Source organism: Mobula birostris, chromosome 8 (genome assembly GCF_030028105.1).
Source record: "Mobula birostris isolate sMobBir1 chromosome 8, sMobBir1.hap1, whole genome shotgun sequence".
Classification (NCBI taxonomy): domain Eukaryota; kingdom Metazoa; phylum Chordata; class Chondrichthyes; order Myliobatiformes; family Myliobatidae; genus Mobula; species Mobula birostris.
The window spans coordinates 135168062-135187724 of record NC_092377.1 but is presented as its reverse complement, the minus strand read 5'-3'; the positions used below and the strand labels follow the sequence as shown (position 1 = coordinate 135187724).

Sequence of the window (19663 nt, the reverse complement as noted above, 5' to 3'; positions counted from 1 at the left end):
ATAGCTTGTATTCAGAGGTGAAAGGGAGGGGTATGCAATGTCAAAGATACGCCTTTATCTACCTTGCCATCTCTCCCAGACCAATCCATGCTGATTTTTCCTAATCAATCCCTACTTAATCCTGCCCATTGGACTTGTTTCCAATAACTTACTTAACAATGATAGTTAAACTAACTGCTTACAATGATTTATCTTATAATTACAGCTCTTCTTGAATAAATGTACCACATTTGTTTTCTTCTAAACATTTGGCACATCGTCAGTGGTTAACAAAGGTTTAAACATTTCTGTCAGGATCTCAGCAATCTGCTCCCTTTCCTCCCAAAGCATCCTGAGGTACATCTCATCAGGCCCTGGTCCTTAATTCTGCAGATGACAGGTAGAGTCAGATGAGGAGGGAGATGAAGAGCAGGTGGATCCCAATGGGGAGAGGCGAGTATGGAGTTAGAAACAGGGGTTGGGGGATGGTAAGTGGAGAAACAAGAAGCTGCAGATGCTAATATCTGATAATAAGGAAGGTGGTACGTGGAATCAGATAAGGGAGTGATGGGAGAGAGAGAGTGAACAGAAGGAGAGAGAAAGTACATGAAATGTCAGTGTATCTCTCCTTGATTCTCCAACCTCCCCATCCTCTCTGGTAAATACCAATAAGAAGTATTCATTTAGATTTCACTCATATTCCATGGCAGCTAGCAGAGATTACCACTTTGCTCTCTTCGCCTAGTCTTTCACTTCTACTATACTTGTAAAAGACTTTAGGATTCTCCTTAATCCTATTTGCCAAGATCATTCCATGGTTCCTTTTTGTCCTAATTCTTTCTTAAGTTCTCTCCTAGAAACCTTGTGACTTATTCAATACATGACATAAGCTTCCTTCTTTTTCCTGATCAGATTCAAACCTTTGTGAGTCAAGGTTTTGCTTAACCTAACATCTTTGATTTCAACTCTTACAGAGACTTGCTGATTCTCAATCTTTACACTTCTTTCTTCAGACACTCCTATTACTCACCCATTCTCATTCCCTAAGGTTGGGTACAGCGCCTTTCTTAGTAGAGCTCTCTACATACTGTTTCAAAAATACCTCAGAAGATGAATAGATATCCTGAAACAATAACTGGTTCCTCCAAGTTTGGATCAGTACTGTGTGTGTTGTTTTCAGTACATGCTAATGACTTCAGTGCCTACTGTGTACCAGCGTGATGGTAAAATCAGTCACTGGAAGTGAGTGAGCAGTTCCTGGTTGTTTGTAACACTGAGACAAACTCAGCATTATCTTGTTTTCCAGATGAAAACCTCCCAGTGAGACAAACAGACATCCCATGGCACCTAAGGCAGATGGTGGATATACTTATTTACGAGGAGAAGCAGAGTGGATCAGGAGAGACGGGTCCATGTATGGAATATTTCTTACAGCATAAGATACTGGAGACACTCTGTACTCTAGCCAAGGCTGGGGTAAGCAAAATTAGCAGCGAAGGAGGGACACAGAACTATAAACGGGAGGAGGGAGGAATAGATGGTGCGGTGTTGGTGAGGATGTGGTTGGGGCTTGGAGAATTAGAGGGAGCAACCGGTGTAAATGGGTAGGGCTGACAAGAGGTGTAGGTGGGATGAGTGGTCACATAGGTGTGACTGGGAAGGTATGAGGTGACGAAAGCGAAGAGATGGGTAGCAACGCTCAGTAGTAGGTCCGAGGGAGAGAATTCTGCTGGTGGGGGAAGAGATGGGGTGGGTGGGGCTGGTTGGACTGTGGGTGCAGGGAGTCATATTCCTGAGCAAGGGTTGGAACTGGCAGAATACATTGGGAGTTGGTTCAGCATGAGCATCATCGGATCCAAGATGAGCTATGTTTTCTTGTTCACAGTATCCCCCTGGCATGAAACAGCAGGTACTGGTCCTTGCCACCAAACTCCTAGGGCAAATTCAGCAGCCGTTACTGCCTCATATCAATGTGCACCGGCCTGTCCAGGTGAGTCCAACGCAATCCCCCACTAACCAAGCACTTAATGTTGACTTCTGCTTGATATTTAGCCATTTCCTCGCACCCTTTGACATGCCGATCATTGTGCCTGTGTGAACTTGAGCAATGTGTGTCTGAAAGCTGTTGCACTGCAGCTGCTTTGACATATGGTCCTTGTCCAGCTGTGTCAGACCCAGAGCAGCACACCATGGAGTAAGCCACTGGGAAACAGTAGTCCAAGGAAGAGGAGGCGAGATACTCAAATTGTGATGCTGGGAAATGCTCAGCAGGTCAAGCATAGACGATAACAGTTCAAAAAACAGGAAGCATTCACATGAGATCGGTCCAGAGGAGTTATTATTCCAATGACAACAAGGTTTTGCTGTCAGATGAACTCAATTCCTTTTACGCCTGCTTTGACCAACAGAATGTGGAGGCACCTTCCTGAACCCCAAAGCTCCCAATGACCCTGTGATTTTAGACTCTGGTCTGAGAGCAGCTTTCGGGAGAGTGAATCCACAAAAAGCATCTGCCCCCGACGACGTACTCAGCTGAGTACTGAAGACCTGTGCTAGTCAACTGGCTGAAGTGTTCAGTCACATCCTCAGCCACTTGCTTCAGCAGTCCGAGGTACCCACCTACTTCAAGCAGGCTTCCATCATATCAGTGCCCAAGAAGAATATGGTAACATACCTTGATGGCTATCATCCAGTAGCACTGACATCCACTGTGATGATGTGTTTCGAGAGATTGGTCATGAAGCATATTGACTCCTGCCTGTAGGGGGACCAGGATCCACTCCAATTTGCCTGTCAGCACAAGAGATCAACAGCAGATGTCATTTCATTAGCCCTTCTCTTGGCTCTGGAGCATATGTCACGATGCTTGTTATTGACTACAGTTCAGCATTCAACACTATCCTCCCCTGAATCCCCATCACCAAACTCCAAAACCTGGCCCTTGATACTTTCCTGTGCAACTTGATCCTCACTGACAGATCTCAGTCAGTTCGGACTGGCAACAGCTTCTCCCCCACACTCACCGTCAGCCCAGGTGCACTACAAGACTGCGTGCTTAGTCGAGTCAAAGGTGATGACAAATCAGCGTATAGGCGGGCGATTTTCAATCTGCTTCTGTTCAATATTGAAACTAAATTTATTATCAAAGTGCATATATGTCACCATATATTTCCCTGAGATTCATTTTTTGTGAGCATTCACAGTAAATACGAAGAAACAATAGAATCAATAAAAAACTGCATACATAGATGTACAAACAACAAATGTGCAAAAGAAATTGAGAAAACACAAAAAAAGAAAAATAATAAATAAATAAATTGTGTGTGTGTGTGTGTGTGTGTGTGTGTGTGTGTGTGTGTGTGTGTGTGTGTGTGTGTCTGTTATATATATCGAGATCATGAGTTGTAAGTTCCTCGAAAGTGAGTCCATAGGTTATGGAATCAGTTCAGTGTTGGCTGAGTGAAGCTATCCTGCTTCAGGAGCCTGATGGTTGAGGGGTAATAACTGTTCCTGAACCTGGCAGAGTGGGACCTAAGGCTCCTGTATTTTCCTTCCTGCTGGCAGCAGCAAAAGAAAGCATGGCCTGGATGGAGGGGTTTTAGATGTCATGCCGAATCTTCACAAATTTCAAAGGAAGTAGAGGTGCTGCTGTGCTTTCTTCTTAATTATATCTATGTGCTGCGTCGAGGACCAATCCTCTGAAGTGATAACACTGAAGAATTTAAACATATTGATCCTCTAAACCTCTGATCCCCCAATGAGGACTGGCTCATGGACCTCCTTCCTCCTTCTGAAGTCAATAATCAGCTCCTTGGTCTTGCTGACATTGAGTGAGAGGTTGGTGTTGTCACCTCACTCAGCCACATCTTCAACATCCCTCCTATATACTGATCCATCACCACCTTTGATTCGACCAACAACAGTGTTGTCTTCAGCAAATATGACATTGGAGCTGTGTTTAACCTCACAGTTCAGTTTGGATCCCGCAACCTGCCTATGGGTCGTAGGGGCGCCATCGTCAGTCTCAGACTGGTGAGGCCGGGCTGTGCCCATCCCTCTCCGGACCAGAGCAAAGCCAAAGACCTCCAACTCGGTGGCTCACCCTGGTCTCGAACACATGGTCGCTGTAGTTCTCCGGGGAACTCATCCGCCCTGGCCGGTGACTTCGTCGACAAGGTCCTTCGCCCAGTGATGCCATGTTAACACCACCCCCTCACATTGTTTAGCCTGCCAGCTGAAGCATGTACCAGTATGTGCCACTTGGAGGCAGACGTGAGAAATTTGCCCTCAACCACATCTCTTCCATTTCACACACATCTGCTCTTACCCCATCCTCCTGCCACCCGACCAGGGATAGGGTTCCTCTTGTCCTCACCTACCACCCCACATCAGCCTCCGCGTCCAGCACATAATTCTCCAAAACTTCCGCCACCTCCAACAGGATCCTACCACAAAGCACAGCTTTCCCTCCTCCCCACCCCCCGCTTTCTGCTTTCTGCAGGGATTGCTTCCTACGCAACTCCCTTGTCCACTCGTCCCTCCCCACTGATCTCCCTCCTGGCACTTATCCTTGCAAGCGGAACAAGTGCTACACCTGCTCCCTCACTACCATCCTGGGCCCTAAACAGTCCTTCCAGGTGAGGCGACACTTCACCTGTGAGTCTGTTGGGGTCATTTACTGTGTTCGGTGCTCCTGGTGTGGCCTACTGTACATCGGTGAGACCTGATGTAGATTGGGAGACCACTTTGCCGAGCATCTACGCTCCATCTGCCAAAACAAGCAGTGGCCACCCATTTTAGTTCCACTTCCCATTCTCATTCCAATATGTCCATCCATGGCCTCCTCCACTGTTGTGACGAGGCCACACTTAGGTTGAGGAACAACACTTTATATTCCGTTTGGGTAGCCTCCAACCTGATGGCATGAACATCGATTTCTCAAACATCTGGTAATGTCCCTCAACCTCCCCCCTCCTCCATTTTCCATCCCCTTTTCCCTCTCTTACCTCATCTCACCAATCAACTTACTAGTTCTTTACTTTATCCGTCACTACCCCCTGATGAGGCATATTTCTCAAGGTCTGTGTCTGCTCCATTTGTGGCGTCCAGTTGGTCCATTCAGAACAGTCTTGAAGCATAGAGATGACCTCATTAGGCCATACAGTGATGGTCCTCTTGGCTGGTTTCTCCATTTTCAGCAGTGGTGTATGCTGCGATTAACTTTATGGAGATGAGTGAACTTGGCCTTTTCTCCTTGGAGCGACGGCAGATGAGAGGTGACCTGATAGAGGTGTATAAGATTGTGAGAGGCATTGACTGTGTGGATAACTAGAGGCTTTTTCCCAGGGCTGAAATGGCTAATACGAGAGGGCATAGTTTTAAGGTGCTTGGAAGTAGGTACAAGGGGAATGTCAGAGGTAAGTTTTTTACACAGAGAGTCGTAGGTGTGTGGAATGCACTGCCAGTGACGGTGGTAGAGGCAGATACAATAGAGTCTTTTAAGAGAACTTAGATAGGTACATGGAGCTTAGAAAAATAGAGGGCTATGCACTAAGGGTAATTCTAGACAGATTCTAGAGTAGGTTACATGGTTGGCGTAACATTGTGGACCGAAGGGCCTGTAATGTGCCGTAAATTTTTATGTTCTGTGTTCTATGTGTCAAGATAAGGGTGTACGATGACTTTGTAAGTACCGCATCTGTTTGTTTCCCTAGTGGCTGTGGTGCCATATTAAAAGAATTTGGGTAAAATCTCCAACAAATTAACATGATTGAAACCTCCTGCAATTATGAAGAAATTGTGCGGGTGCTTGTTTTGAAGAAAGCTCTCTCAGTGCATCCTTGGCATTTGCACTCGGGGGGGGGGGGTGGATTGTAGGCAGCAGTGATAAAGACAACAGGAAACTCCCTGAGCAGGTAATGGGGCCGACATTTAACTGTAAGATGCTTAATTTCCTCAGAGCAGTGACTGCTAATGACGCGCAAGGACTCCTTACAACTCATGTTCTCAGTATTATTTTATTTGTGCAATTTGTCTTCTTTTGCACATTGGTTGTTTGTCAGTCTTTATTTATTTGTAGTTTTTCATGAATTCTGTTGTATCTCTTTTCCTATAAATATCTGCAAGAAAAGTAAAAGTAGTATATAGTAGCATATGCGTACTTGGATGTTAAATTTTATTCTGAACTTTGAACGACTGAATCGTCACCAATACCTGATATCCAGAAGCATGGATAGGTGACTTGCAATTCTGGAACTCAGATCTGAGATGAGAAGCCATGGTAGTAGATGTTTCTTGAGTTTCTGGTGAACTTCACTGGTACATTTAAGGTGCTGAGGACTGAGAGAGAATGCGGTGGGAGTGGAACAGAAAATTAAAGTGGCTGCAACAGGGCAAGTCAAGTGGAAAGAATATCTGGCAATGAAAAGGCTTCCATGGTTTAGGTGTATGGTAGAGAGAGACAGAGAGAGGTATGAAGACCTGGGGACTAAGGCATGCACCAAAGGCTGTTCCAAATATGGCTTTCCCACTTGCAGCACTGATCACCTCAGTTCCAGCCTACAGACCAGCTAGCTCATTTCCATATTACATGGTGCTGTATTGTACTCCAATACCCTTCTGCAGTGTCACCCGGGGGTAGTAGATGAGAGCTTGGTTAGAAGTGTGGGGGTTATTCTATTTAGCCTCCTTCCACTGCCTCGGTGATTCCCTTTTACTACCTTCCACTTTGGGGGTGGGCAGCTCTGTTGTTTCTTTCCATTGTGCTGCTCTGTTAACTCCTTCTGTGCCATTGGGAAGTCCCTTGACTACAGCATTGGGGAGCTTCATGATTGTTCATTGTTGACATAGTCGGTTGTTTAGCAGTTTCAGTGAACAGGTGCATTAACTCCTTTCACAGTTTTCCACACCTTCATATTTATATTGTTCATATGGATGTTATGGATTTTAGGAAAGCAATGGATAAGTCCCTCCTGGTAGACTCATTAAAAAGATTAAGATGCATGGGATCCAGGGCGATCTGATGTTTTGACTTCAGAATCAGCTTTAATATTCATATGTTGTGAATATATATATGTAAAGTTAAATTAAAGAAATAAAATGGTGCAAAAAGAAGGGGAAAAGTGGCAAGATAGCGTTTGTGGGTTCATTGTCCATTTAGAAATCTGATGTCAGAGGGGAAGAAGCTCTTCCTGAATTGTTGAGCATATGCCTTCAGGTTCCTGTAACTCCTCCCTGATGGTAGCAATGAGAAGAGGGCATGTTCTGGGTGATGGAGGTCCTTAATGATGGATGTCGCCTTTCTGAAGCATCAGTCCTTGAAGATGTCCTGGATGTTTTTAGTAACATATCAATTCTTCTCAAACTCCTAATTAACCATAACTGCTGTCATACTTTTTTTGTAACTGCATCAATACGCTGGGCCCAGGATCGATCCTCAGCGATACTGACACCCGGAAACTTGAAATTGCTCACCCTTTCCATTTCTGATCCCTTGATAAGAGTGTGTTCCTTTTCCTTACCCTTTCTGAAGTCCACAGTCAATTCACAGAGAGAGCAGTGGGTTAAGCACACATCCTTGAGGTGTGCCAGTTCAGCAAGGCAGAAATGTTACTTCCAATCTGCACCAACTGTGGTCTTCCAGTGAAGAAGCTGAGGATCCAGTTGCAGAGGGAGGTACAAAGGCCCAGGTTTTGGAGCTTGTCGATCAGAACTGTAGAAATGACTGTTAAGCACTGAACTGTAGCCAATAAGCAACAGCCTGATGTAAATATTAGTATTGTCCAGGTGATCCAAGGCCGCAGTAAGAGCCAATGAGATTGAATCCAGTGTAGACCTATTGTGGTGATAGGCAAATTGCAGTGGGTCCAGGACCTTGCTGAGGCAGGAGTTGCCTCTCAAAGCATTTCATCACCATAGATGTGCGTGCTAGTGGACAATAGTCATTAAGGCAGCTTACTCTGCTCTTCTTGGGCACTGGTATACTTATTGCCCTTTTGAAACAGGAGGGAACTTCAGTCTGCAGCAGTGAGAGATTGAAAATGTCTTTGAACATACCCACCAGTTGGTTTGTACAGGCTTTCAGAATCCTACCATGTACGCCATTGGCGCCTGTCACCCTGCAAGGGTTCACCCTCTGGAAAGACGTTCTGATGTTGGCTTCCAAGACATAGATCACTTGGTCACTGGACGCTGCAGATATCCTCATAGCTTCAGTTTTATTTTCCCTTTCAAAGTGAGCATAAAAGGATTTGAGCTCATCTAGGAGTGAGTCATCACTGCCATTCATGAAGTTAGGTTTCACTTTGTAGGAAGTAGTGGCCTGCCGACTCTGCCAGAGTTGATGTGCATCCGATTCTGCCTCTAACCTCAATCGGAATCATTCTTTTGCTCTTGAGATAGCCTTACGTAAGTTATATTTGGTCTTCTGGTATAGTCCTGGATCATCAGACTTGAGTGCCACAGATCTAGCCCTCAGCAGACTACGAACCTCCTGGTTCAAAATTGGCTTGCCCATGGAAGATAGAAGGTAGCAGTCAATGAGTCTTATTCTGGTCGGAGGTGCAAATCAGGAGATTCTGCAGATGCTGGAAATCTAGAGCAATGCACACAACATGCTGGAGGAACTCAGCAGGTCAGGTAGCGTCTATGGAAATGAATAAACAGTCCTGAAGAGGTGTCCCGGCCCAAAACGTGGACTGTTTATTCATTTCCATAGATGCTACCGGACCTGCAAAGTTCCTCCAGCATTTTATGTGTGTTGCTGTGTTGGAGGTGTGTGACTAGTGTGTTCTGTATGGATCTAGGACCTCTACTTTTTGTCATATGTATAAATGACAGCATGGATGAATGATACAAAGATTGGTGGTGTTGTGAACCGTGTAGAAGATTAACAGAGGATACAGCAATATATCGATCATTTGCAGAAATGGGTGGAGAAATGGCAGAGCTTAATCCAGCCAAGAGTGAAGTGTTGCACATCAGGAGATCAACTGTAAAGGGACAGTACACTGTTAATGGCAAGACTCTTAACAGTGTTAATATAAAGTTATCCAAGTCCCTGAAAGTGGCCACACAAGATGAGAGAATGATAAGCAAGCATATGGTATGCTTTCCTTTAATAGCATTGGACAATTTTTTTTTCCAAAGTATTGCTTCCTCAGAAATTTTCTTCGTTTATGATAGGTTACCTGAAGCTGAACACGTATATAAATTTAGACTATTTGTATCATGTAGGAATTTTGAGAAACAAGTAATTTTATTGAAAATGATGCATTTAATTGCATATTGGTACTGACACTGCAATAGTTCAACTAAGGTAAAAACTGTTTCATTGATGATTTTCATTTGTACTCAGTGACATCTTGCTGAAGTGTCCAACAATAATCAGCCAGCATTGATGCATTCCAGTTGCCTTGATATTGTTTCTCCATGATAGTAATGTCCTGATGAAACCTTTCACCATACTTATCACTGACAGCACCAATATTTGCAGGGAAGAAGTCTAAATAGGAATGCAGAAAATGAACCTTTAGTGACATTTTGCACTTCATGGTTTTGTATGCTTGAAGCATGTTATCAACCAGATGCACGTAATTTTGTGCTCTGTAATTGCCAATAAAATTTTCTACAACATCCTTGAATCCCTTCCATGCGATTTTCTCTGGTCCCACTAGAAGTTCTTCGATTTGCCTGTCATCGATGACCTGTTTGATCTGTGGACCAACAAAAATGCCTTATTTTATCCTGGCATCAGTTATACTGACTTGAATTATGAATTGAAATAACAAACATAGGCAATTTCAAAAAAATAGTGAAATAGGAAATTTCATGGTGGTTATCACGATCAGCAGCCCAAAATCCGTAAGATACACCCAAAAGTATTCAGGAAGCAAAATCTTTGTTGTCCAGTGTAGTCAGGGGGTTATGTTGCAGTTTATAACACTTCAGGTTAGGCCACATCTAGAGTAATGCATTCATTTCTGATTGCCCCTTTATCAGAAAGATATGGCGGTTTTGGAGACAGTGCAGAAGAGGTTTAATGGGATGCTGACTAGATTAGAGAGCATGTGCTATAAGGAGAGGTTGGAAAATTTTTGATTTGTTTTGTCTTTAGTGGGGGAGGCTCAGAGGTGAATTAATAGAGGTTTTCTAAAATTATGTAAGGCATGGATAGAGTAAAGAGTTGGCATGTTTTCCTAGACTCAAAATGGCTAATACCACGGATTGTGTACTAAGGTGAGAGTTTGTAAATTTACAGGAAGATGTTGGGCAGGGCAGTTCTTTTTTGCACACAGTTGTGGGTGCCTGAAATGCTCTGCCAGGGATGGTGGTGGAGGCAAATATGATAGAAACATTTAGGAAGCTCTTTGAAAGGCTTTTGACTATGCAGAGAAAGGAGGGATCTGGCCCATATGCAGGCAGAAAGAGTTAGTGTAATCACACATCATTAACTTAGGACAACATCACAGACTTACAGGTTTCTTTCCTGTGCTGTTCTGCTGTACTGCATTTTATGTTGTAAATTTGGGATTTTATTAAATTTCATAGAACATAGAAGAGTACAGCACAGGAACATGCCCTTCGGCCCACAGAGTTGTGCAGGAACTATCAAAAAGTAAATTAAAATAAACAAAAACTTATCCCTCCTACCTATACAATGTCCATATCACTTAACTTTCCTTACATCCATGTACCTATCTTAATGTCCTTCAAAAGCTTCTAATGTATTTGCATCTACCACCATACCAGGCAGCGCATTCCAGGCATCCATCACTCTGAGTAAAAAAACTTACCCCTCACTTCCCCTTTGAATCTACCTCCTCTCACCTTCAATGCATGTATTCAAGGACATTTTTAACCTCTTACTGCTACAGTTGGAAGTCTCCACCTTCAAAAGGGCAATAATTATATCAATGCCCAAGAAGAGTGGTGTGAGCTGCATTAATGACTATCGCCCAGTAGCACTCACATCTGTGGTGATGAAATGCTTTGAGAGGTTGGTCACGGCTAGAATAAACCCCAGCCTCAGCAAGGACCTGAACTTACTGCATTTGCCTATCACCCTAATAGGTCTACGGTAGATGCTATCTAAACTAATTGGCTCTTCACAGGGCTTTAGACCACCTGGACAATACAGGATGCTGTTTATTGACTATAGCTCAGTGTTTAATGCCATCATTCGTACAGTGCTGATCGATAAGCTACAGAACCTGGGCCTTTGCAATTGGATCCTCGGCTTCCTAACCGGAAGACCACAATCTGTGCGGATTGGTGATAATATTTTTTCCTCGTTGATGTGTGCTTAGCCCACTGCTCTACTCTCTCTATACCCATGACTGTGTGGCTAGGCATAGCTGAAATGCCATCTATAAATTTGCTGATGATACAACTGTTGTTGGTAGAATTTCAGATGGTGACAAGAGGGTGGACAGGAGCAAATGGAGTGCTGTCACAGCAACAACCTTGCATTCAACGTCAGTAAGACCAAAATGCTGATTGTGGACTTCAGAAAGGGTAGGACAGGGGAACACAAATCAATCCTTGGAAAGGGATCAGAAGTGGAGAGAGTGAGCAATTACAAGTTCCTGGGTGTCAAAATCTCTGAAAATCTGGCCTGGACACCACATATCGATGCAGCTATAAAGAAGGCATGAGAATAGCTAAATTTCATTAGGGTACCGTGGAGAGCATTCTGACAGGCTGCAACACTATCTGATATGGTGGGGTGGAGGGGGGTGTGCTATTACACAGGACCAAAAGAAGCTACAGAAAGTTGTAAAATTAGTCAGTTCCATCATAGATACAAGCCTCCATAGTTTCCAAGACATCCTGAAGGAGTGGTACCTCAGAAAGATGGCATCCATCATTAAGGATCCCCACCACCCAGGACATGCCCTCTTCTCATTGTTACCATACAGAAGCCTGAAGGTACTTCTTCCCCTCTGTGATCTGATTCCTAAATGGACGTTGAACCCATGAACACTACCTCACTTTTTAAAATTATTTCTGTTTTTGCACTATCTTTAATTCAACTATTTTACACACACACATATATATCAATTAATTAATTATATTATCACATATTGCATTGCACTCCTTTCACTAAGTTAATGAATTTCACGACATATGCCAGTGATATTAAACCTGATTCTGATGCCCAGTGGTATTGGACATTTTCTCCCCTGAGAAAAAGATAGCCCTGTCTACTCTATCTATGCCTATCATAATCTTATAAACCTCTTATCAGATCTCCCCTCAGTCTCTGACGCTCCAGTGAAGAAAACCCAAGTTAGTCCACTCTCTCTTGATAGCACATGCCCTCTAAACTAAGCAGCATCCTGGTAAAGATCTTCTGCACCATTTCCAAAGCCTCAACATTCTTCCTATAGTGGGGTGACCAGAACGGTATGCAATACTCCAGATGTGGCCGAACCAGAGTTCTATAAAGTTGCAACATAACCTCTTGACTTTTGAAATCAATGCTTCGACTAATAAAAACAAGCATTCCATAAGCTTTCTAACTACCTTATCGACCTGTGTAGCCACTTTCAAGGAGCTGTGAACTTGGATCCCAAGATCTCTCTGTTCAGCAACACATACTGTCACCTACCAAGGTGCAGCACCTCACATTTATCTGGGTTAATCTCCATCTGCCATTTCTCTGCCCAAATCTGCAATTGATTTAATACAGTATCCACAACTGCACCAATCTTGATATCATCCACCTACTTACAAACCCACACAACTACGTTTTCATTCATGTCATTTATAAACATCACAAACAGCAGAGGTCGCAGCAAGATCCCTGTGGAACACCACAAATACAGACCTCCAGCTCGAATAAGACCCATCGTTCACTACCCTCTGTCTTCTACATATAAGCTAGTTCTGAATCCAAACTCAATTCGCTGCGGACCCTATCCATCCTAGTCTTCTGGATTAGTCTTCCATGAGGGATTTTACCAAACACCTTACTAAAATCCATGTAGACAACATCCACTGTTCTACCTTCATCAACCTCTCTCGTCACCTTGTCAAAAAACCCGCACAAAGCCGTACGGGCTCTCCCTAATTAGGCCATGGGTTTCCAAATGCATATATATCCTACCTCTAAGATAGCTGTGATATAGTCCCGATTAGTAGTGCAACTCCCCCCTCCCTTTTACCTCCTCCTTAGTCTTTTCTAAAACTTTGAAAACCTGGTTCATTAATCACTCATTCTTGTCCCTCTTTCAACCAAGCCTCAGTAATGGTCACAGCATCGTAGTTACGTGCACTGCTGTTAAGTTAATCTCCCTTACCCATAATACTGGCGTTAAAATATACACACTTCAAGCTGTCCATCCCATCATGCCTGTTATTTTGATTTTGCCTATCAGCATGCCCTGACATCTACCTTCCTGTCTAATACTTCACTTACTGACCTGGTGTTCCAGTTCCCAGCCGCTTGCAAAACTAGTCTCAACCCTCCCGAGTAGCATTAGTAAACCTCCCGGCCAGGATATTTCCATAAATGTAAAGTTTTAAAGTGGTGAACGCTTAGCAACAAGTGCAGCTTAACTGTCCGTGTAGCTAATCTGCATGTTTGATGTCTGTTCTGATAGAAATTGATATGCTTGTGTGGTGAGGACCCTGCATCCAGAACAGAAAAAGAGGAAGTGCAATTCCTAACCATGGTCTGTACGAAACTAAAACAGCATCCTTACCTGATGAACTTCTTCATGGAGGTAGGCTGAGTTCCACCTACCACTGTGTCCTCTGTTGTATGTGCAGCTCCTTTCCGAGTTCATGTATAGTAAGCTGGAAATAGTAATTGTTTTAATATTGTCACGCATACAACGCATGAGAAACATTATTTTGTGTGCTATGATACAGATCATTTCACATCAGTACATTAACGTAGTACAAGAGAAAAAGAACAGAATACAGAATACACTGTTAAGGTTACAGAGAAAATACAGTCCAGGTAGACAATAGGGTGCAAGACCATGACAAGATAGATTGTGAGGTCAAGAGTTGACATTTATATTGCTTTTGGTATTGCAAAGATATCTGAGGCCTAAATCAAGAAGGCCATCTTTTACTGTTTGGTTGCTGTTTCTTTTATGGATTTAACTGTAAGCCTGATTGAAGCTGTAGCTGTCAAGGTCTCTGCTATCAAGTGCACAGGTGTGCTTCTACTTACAGAGTCTTGCAACAGTGGGGGATGTAAATTAATTGAAATGTCCCTATCTATCAAATGTTGGACAAAAATCTGCAGTTGGCAGCATAGCCTCACATTCTTCTACCCTTTTGTGCATCAAAGGTTCTTTAAGGTTTTGGAAAACTCTTGTTTGTTTTGCGAGGTAAAAACATTGTGTGCCAAGTGGGTAAATGGCACTTTTGCTGGACTGACATGCAGAGTCTAGGGCTCGAGAGGGAACCAACTCAATCAGATCTACCCAAGGTTGAGCATTTCCTGCTGGTCCGCTCAGAGTTTTTATATCCTCTCAATCTGTTGTTATAATATGTGAACACAAGAAGCATATTAAATCAGCTGGTGAGCTTCAACCACAGCTTACCACTATGATGTCTTGTCACTAATAGAGATAGGGAAGAGAGGGAGTGGTCATATTGAGTATGGAAAATATTGCATTGCAGGAATCCTGAACAATCAAGTACAGTACTAACTATTTAAAGTTCAGTGGAAGTACAACTACATTACAGGGATAATTTATTGGACTGCCTCCTGTTGGAAAAGATATTAAAGAGTAAGTTTGCACAGATATTGCTGCAAGATTATCGGAGATTTCACTGTCTAAAAATAGATTTGAATCAGAGTTGCAAAACAGGCAGAGAAAGTGAAAAGTTTCTTCATTGTGCACAAGAGAACTTTTTTTGATCATTATGTTACTGGTCCAATGGGGAAAGCACCAGGTGGTGAATTTGATTGAAGTCAAGTAGAGCAAGTATCAGTGGGAAATATCTTGACAATAATGATTCTAGTATTATAACATCACGCAGCATAGAAACAGGCCCTTCAGCTCACTGTCACCATTTACATTCAGCTTAAGTTTTGTTCTCCCTACATTATCATTAAATTCTAACATAGGCTTGCACAATGGGGCCAGTTAGCCTTTGGGATGCGGGAAGGATATCTGTGGAGTCTCAGGAAGAACGTATAAATTCTACAGATACAGCATGAGAACAACATTGAGCACATCTCTATAGCTAGCACTGTGAGGCAGTGGCTCTGCTAGCCATGAACTCGCTTCTCTTTTTTTCTGTGGAGATAACAAGATACTGCAGATGCCGGAATCTGGAACATTAAAAAATCTGCTGGAGGAATTTAGCAGTTTGAACAGCATCTGTAGGGGGAAAGGAATTGTCAATGTTTCGGGTCAAAACCATGCATCAGGACTGAAAGAGGAGAGGCAAGATGGCCACCATAGAAAAGAGAAGGGAATAGCGAGAAAATATTTTGAGGCAATTGGTGGATTGAGAGGGGTGGGATGTGAGATAACATGCAGGTAGTGCCAGATAGGGGTGGTGAGCAGAGGTAGATCAGTCCTCTTCTTTTTATATTGGCTGTCTCGCCTCTTCATGTCAGTGCTGATGCAGCATTTCAACACAAGACATTGACAATTACGTTTCTCCCAGAGATATTGCTTGACCTGCCTTCCTTAGCCAGGCCACAAACAAAAACAGAACATATGCATCTGTAGTTTCTTGTTTTTGTCATCTCTTTCCTGGAGGGAATAGCGGCATTGTCTTTGGAATACAGAGTTGGGAGGTAAAAGGGTATCGACAAAGTAGAAAGAGAAAAACTGTTTCCTTTGACTAAGGGTTAAGAATTAGAGAATGTAGAATACTAAAAGACCAGAAATGACATTCACAGTAATCTTTGAATGTTTGGGGTCTGGATTGTGCAGTAGTAACAGTGAAGATAAATTCAATTCACTAGGTAGCTAAATGACTCTGAAAATAAGGAACTTGGAGGGTTATAGGGAGAGGATGAGGGAGTAGGGCTAATTGGATTTATTTTACAGTAGAACTAGTATGGACCTAATGGACTGAACAGGCTCCTTTGGAGCTGTAAGCATTCTGTTATTCTCTTCATTCCTAAATTTTTTCCTGTTCTCACTTAAAGATCTACTCTGCCCTCTCCTCCCCTGCCTTTTTCATGCCCTGCTTTCTCATTCCATTAATACTATCAGTGAAATGAAAGGGCTAACATTTCATGCCTTGTGAGATGTGGGATCTCTACCCAACTATGGTTAGAATCTGCAGGTTAAGTTGGGAGCCTGAATCAATAGACTGTAAGGGCTGAAATTTAAAAAAAAATCTGAAGATTCTGGAAATCTGAAATAAAACAAAGCATTCTAAAAAAGTCAGGAATGAGTTAATGTTTCAGGTCCAGAGCCATTGATCAGAACTGGGAAAGAGAGAATAAGTTAGTAAAAAGAGGGGAGAAATGGATAGGACTAGACAGGTATCTCTCAGTTAAGACCAAATGAGTAAGCATAGCAGTTAAGTAGCTGTTAGGTTCAGATTATGCTTCTATATCTGTGTAATATGTTGCTAATAGTAAGAGCATAAATCATGCCTAGCAGGTCATGGCTCATAGGCATGTGCCCAAGTGGGACATGCTCAGCAGGCCAAGTAGTACAAATAGAAAGAGAAAAAACGAGTACAAATGGTGACATGCAGAAGCGGCCACTTCTGAAATAAATGAAAAGTAAGACATCTAAACTGGGAGAATTCAGTACTGATCATGACATTGCAGTAGAGTTAGGCCATTCAACCCATCGAGTCTGCTCCACCATTCACGGCTAATGTATTTTCGATCTCAATACCATTCTCCTGACTTCTCCCCGTAACCTTATTCCCTTACTAATCAAGAACCTATCAACCTCCCCCTTAAATATACCCAATCATTCAGCCTCCACAGCTGTTTGTGGTAATAAATTCCTCTCCCGCTAAAAAAAATTCTTCTCATTTCCGTTCTAAAGGGGTGTCCTTGTATTTTGACGTTGTGCCCTCTGGTCCTGAACTCCCCCGACATTGGAAACATCCTCTCCATGTTCACTCTGCTTAGGTCTTTCAATATGCCATAGGTTTCAATTAGATTTCACCAAACCCCCCCCATCAATTCTTTTAAGTTCCAGCAAGTGCAGACCTTGAGTCATCAAAATTTTCTTGTACATTAACCCTTTAATTTCTGGCATCATTCTGGGGAACTTCCTCTGGACTCTCCAACCCTAGCACATCCTTTCTTAAATAGGAACCCAAAACTGCTCACAGTACTCCAAATGCAATCTGGACCAGTGCCTTATAAGATCATATCCTTGCTCTTATATTCTAGTCCTCTTGAAATGAGTGCTAATATTGCATTTGTCTTCCTTTCTGTCTATTCAACCTGCAAGTTAACCTTTTGGGAATCCTGCATTAGGACTCCAAATTTCCTTAGTATCTCCGGTTTCTGAATTTGCTCCCCATTTAGAAAAGAGTCTATACTTTTATTCCTTCTACCAATATACATGACCATGCACTCTCCTACACTGTATTCCATCTGCCACCTATTTGTCCATTCTCCTAATCTGTCCAGGTTCCCCTACAGACTTCCAGCTTCCCACCCCCACCACCACCTTTGTATCATCCGGGAACTTGGCCACAATGCCATCAATTCTGTAATCCAGACATATAACATGAAGAGAAATGTTGAGGACAAAAACTTATCCAGAGAGAAGATGAGTAGCTTTTCCTTTCATTGGGCTTCATGGTAACGTGGCAGATAAATCAGAATGGGGATGGGACGGTAATTTCAGTGACAAGCAGCAGGAAATTTGAGGTCACTCATGAGTGCTAAATGTGGTGCTCTGCAAAGCCATCATCCAACTTGCACTGGTTTCTCCATTGTAGAGAAGACCACATTGTGAATACAGAATGCAGTAGATTACAGAAGGCTCTTAGTGAATGGAGAGTATTGGAAGTTTGTAGGGTGGGGGTGGAATTAAAGACATTTGTCGCTGTGACTGCATTGGGTGATTTAAGTTTAGATATGCTGATGCTTCTCTCTGTTTCCTTCTTATGAAATGCTCTTTCAGAAGAAGAAATTTGCTAATTCCAGAAGATCATTGTCATGTTCCTCTGAGAAGACTGAAATTAAACAACAGGACACTGATTCTGCAGTAGTATCAGCATCGAGTTTGACTCCAGAGGCTAGCTCATCGCATGCTGACCAATGTAAAAGTCCTGTCTGCCTCAGTACTGAGGATAGAGGCTCTCAGCTGGAAAAGAACCTGCTTCATGCTATACTAACTGTGACCTCAAGTCAGGTACGTTTGAAATAACTTATAGTTTAGAGGATTGAAAATGGAGGATAATGGTCAGGGTTGTTGGGAGGCAAGTGAGGGGTTGAGAGCCAGTGATCTATATGATAGGGTCTTTTAAGAGACTCCTGGATAGGTACATGGAGCTTAGGAAAAGCAGAGGGCTATGGGGAACCCTAGGTAATTTCTAAAGTAAATGCATGTTCGGCAGAGCATTGTGGGCTGAAGGGCCTGTATTGCGCTGTAGGTTTTCTGTGTTTCTATAACAATTAATTTTAGTTCTCAATTTCTGCTGGAAAATGAGCTTCACGTTTGAGTTTCTCAGAAGACATGCTGAAATTAACAACCAAAAACATCTTTATTCTTATACGCAAACAACAGGAATTCTGCAGATGCTGGAAATTCAAGCAACACACATCAAAGTTGCTGGGTCTCAGCCTGAAACGACGAAGGGTCTCAGCCTGAAACGTCGACTGCACCTCTTCCTACAGATGCTGCCTGGCCTGCTGCGTTCACCAGCAACTTTGATGTGTGTTGCTTTATTCTTATACAGTGTTTTAAAAATGGAGCTGTTTGGAATTTTGCAGTTCACTTTCGTACTAATTCAGCTCAAACTGTCAGTTAATTTTTGAAGAATTCTGGTGAAGATTTAATTCCTTTTATTTTTTGATTAATTGTTTGGATTCACTGGCAAGGCCAACATTTTTTGTTACCTCCCACTCCCCCCCCCCCCCAAAGTATCCTGGAACTGAATGGCTAATCACTTAGTTCCAGGACATTTAGCAGTCTGTGATCACATAAGCCCAGACAGAATTAAAAAGTCAGATTTTGTACCCTGAAGGACACTTGTGAATGAGATACTTTTTAAAAAAAATCTAGCACTTTTATGGTTATCATTTTAAATTATTAACCCTTATTTAATTCCAATAATTAACTGAATTGATATTTTATAGCTGCCTTTAGTGGGATTTTTAAAAAAGATCTCTGATTTGTCAGTCTCAGTCACCAGTCTGAATTAACCACTGTATTAAAAATTAGGAAAAAATAAATATTATGCTCACATAGTGGCCCAAAAACATGTTGATCTCCCACAATCAAAAGCCAGTGACAGAGTGCTATTGATTTTAAGCAATAGTTTACCCATAATTGTTATTATATGGAATCCAGAAGTGTAGATAGCACATGCAAAGAATGGAAATAACAGGAGTAATCCAATACCCAGAAATTATGGTGACTCTTATGCAGGATTTTTCTATTTCCACAGCCTGAAAGTGTTTAGTGGCTTTAATTGAGTAAGAAAAAATCTTAATTTACTGCTTTGATTGGGAACAGAATGATGATGACTTAAGAAACAGAGGCAGGCGTAGGCCTTC

The 19663-nt window shown here is 42.5% G+C and overlaps 1 protein-coding gene across 2 annotated transcripts in view; it reads left to right on the top strand.

Annotated features, from left to right (window-relative positions):
• LOC140201736 (FHF complex subunit HOOK interacting protein 2A-like) overlaps window positions 1–19663 on the top strand; it is an 87179-nt gene that overhangs the window by 11662 nt on the left and 55854 nt on the right. For both annotated transcript variants that reach the window (XM_072266338.1, XM_072266337.1), the window contains exons 3-6: window positions 1286–1455; window positions 1865–1969; window positions 13584–13706; window positions 18066–18296. In XM_072266338.1, the coding sequence (XP_072122439.1) occupies window positions 1286–1455; window positions 1865–1969; window positions 13584–13706; window positions 18066–18296 (629 nt within the window). The remainder of the gene's footprint in view (window positions 1–1285; window positions 1456–1864; window positions 1970–13583; window positions 13707–18065; window positions 18297–19663) is intronic.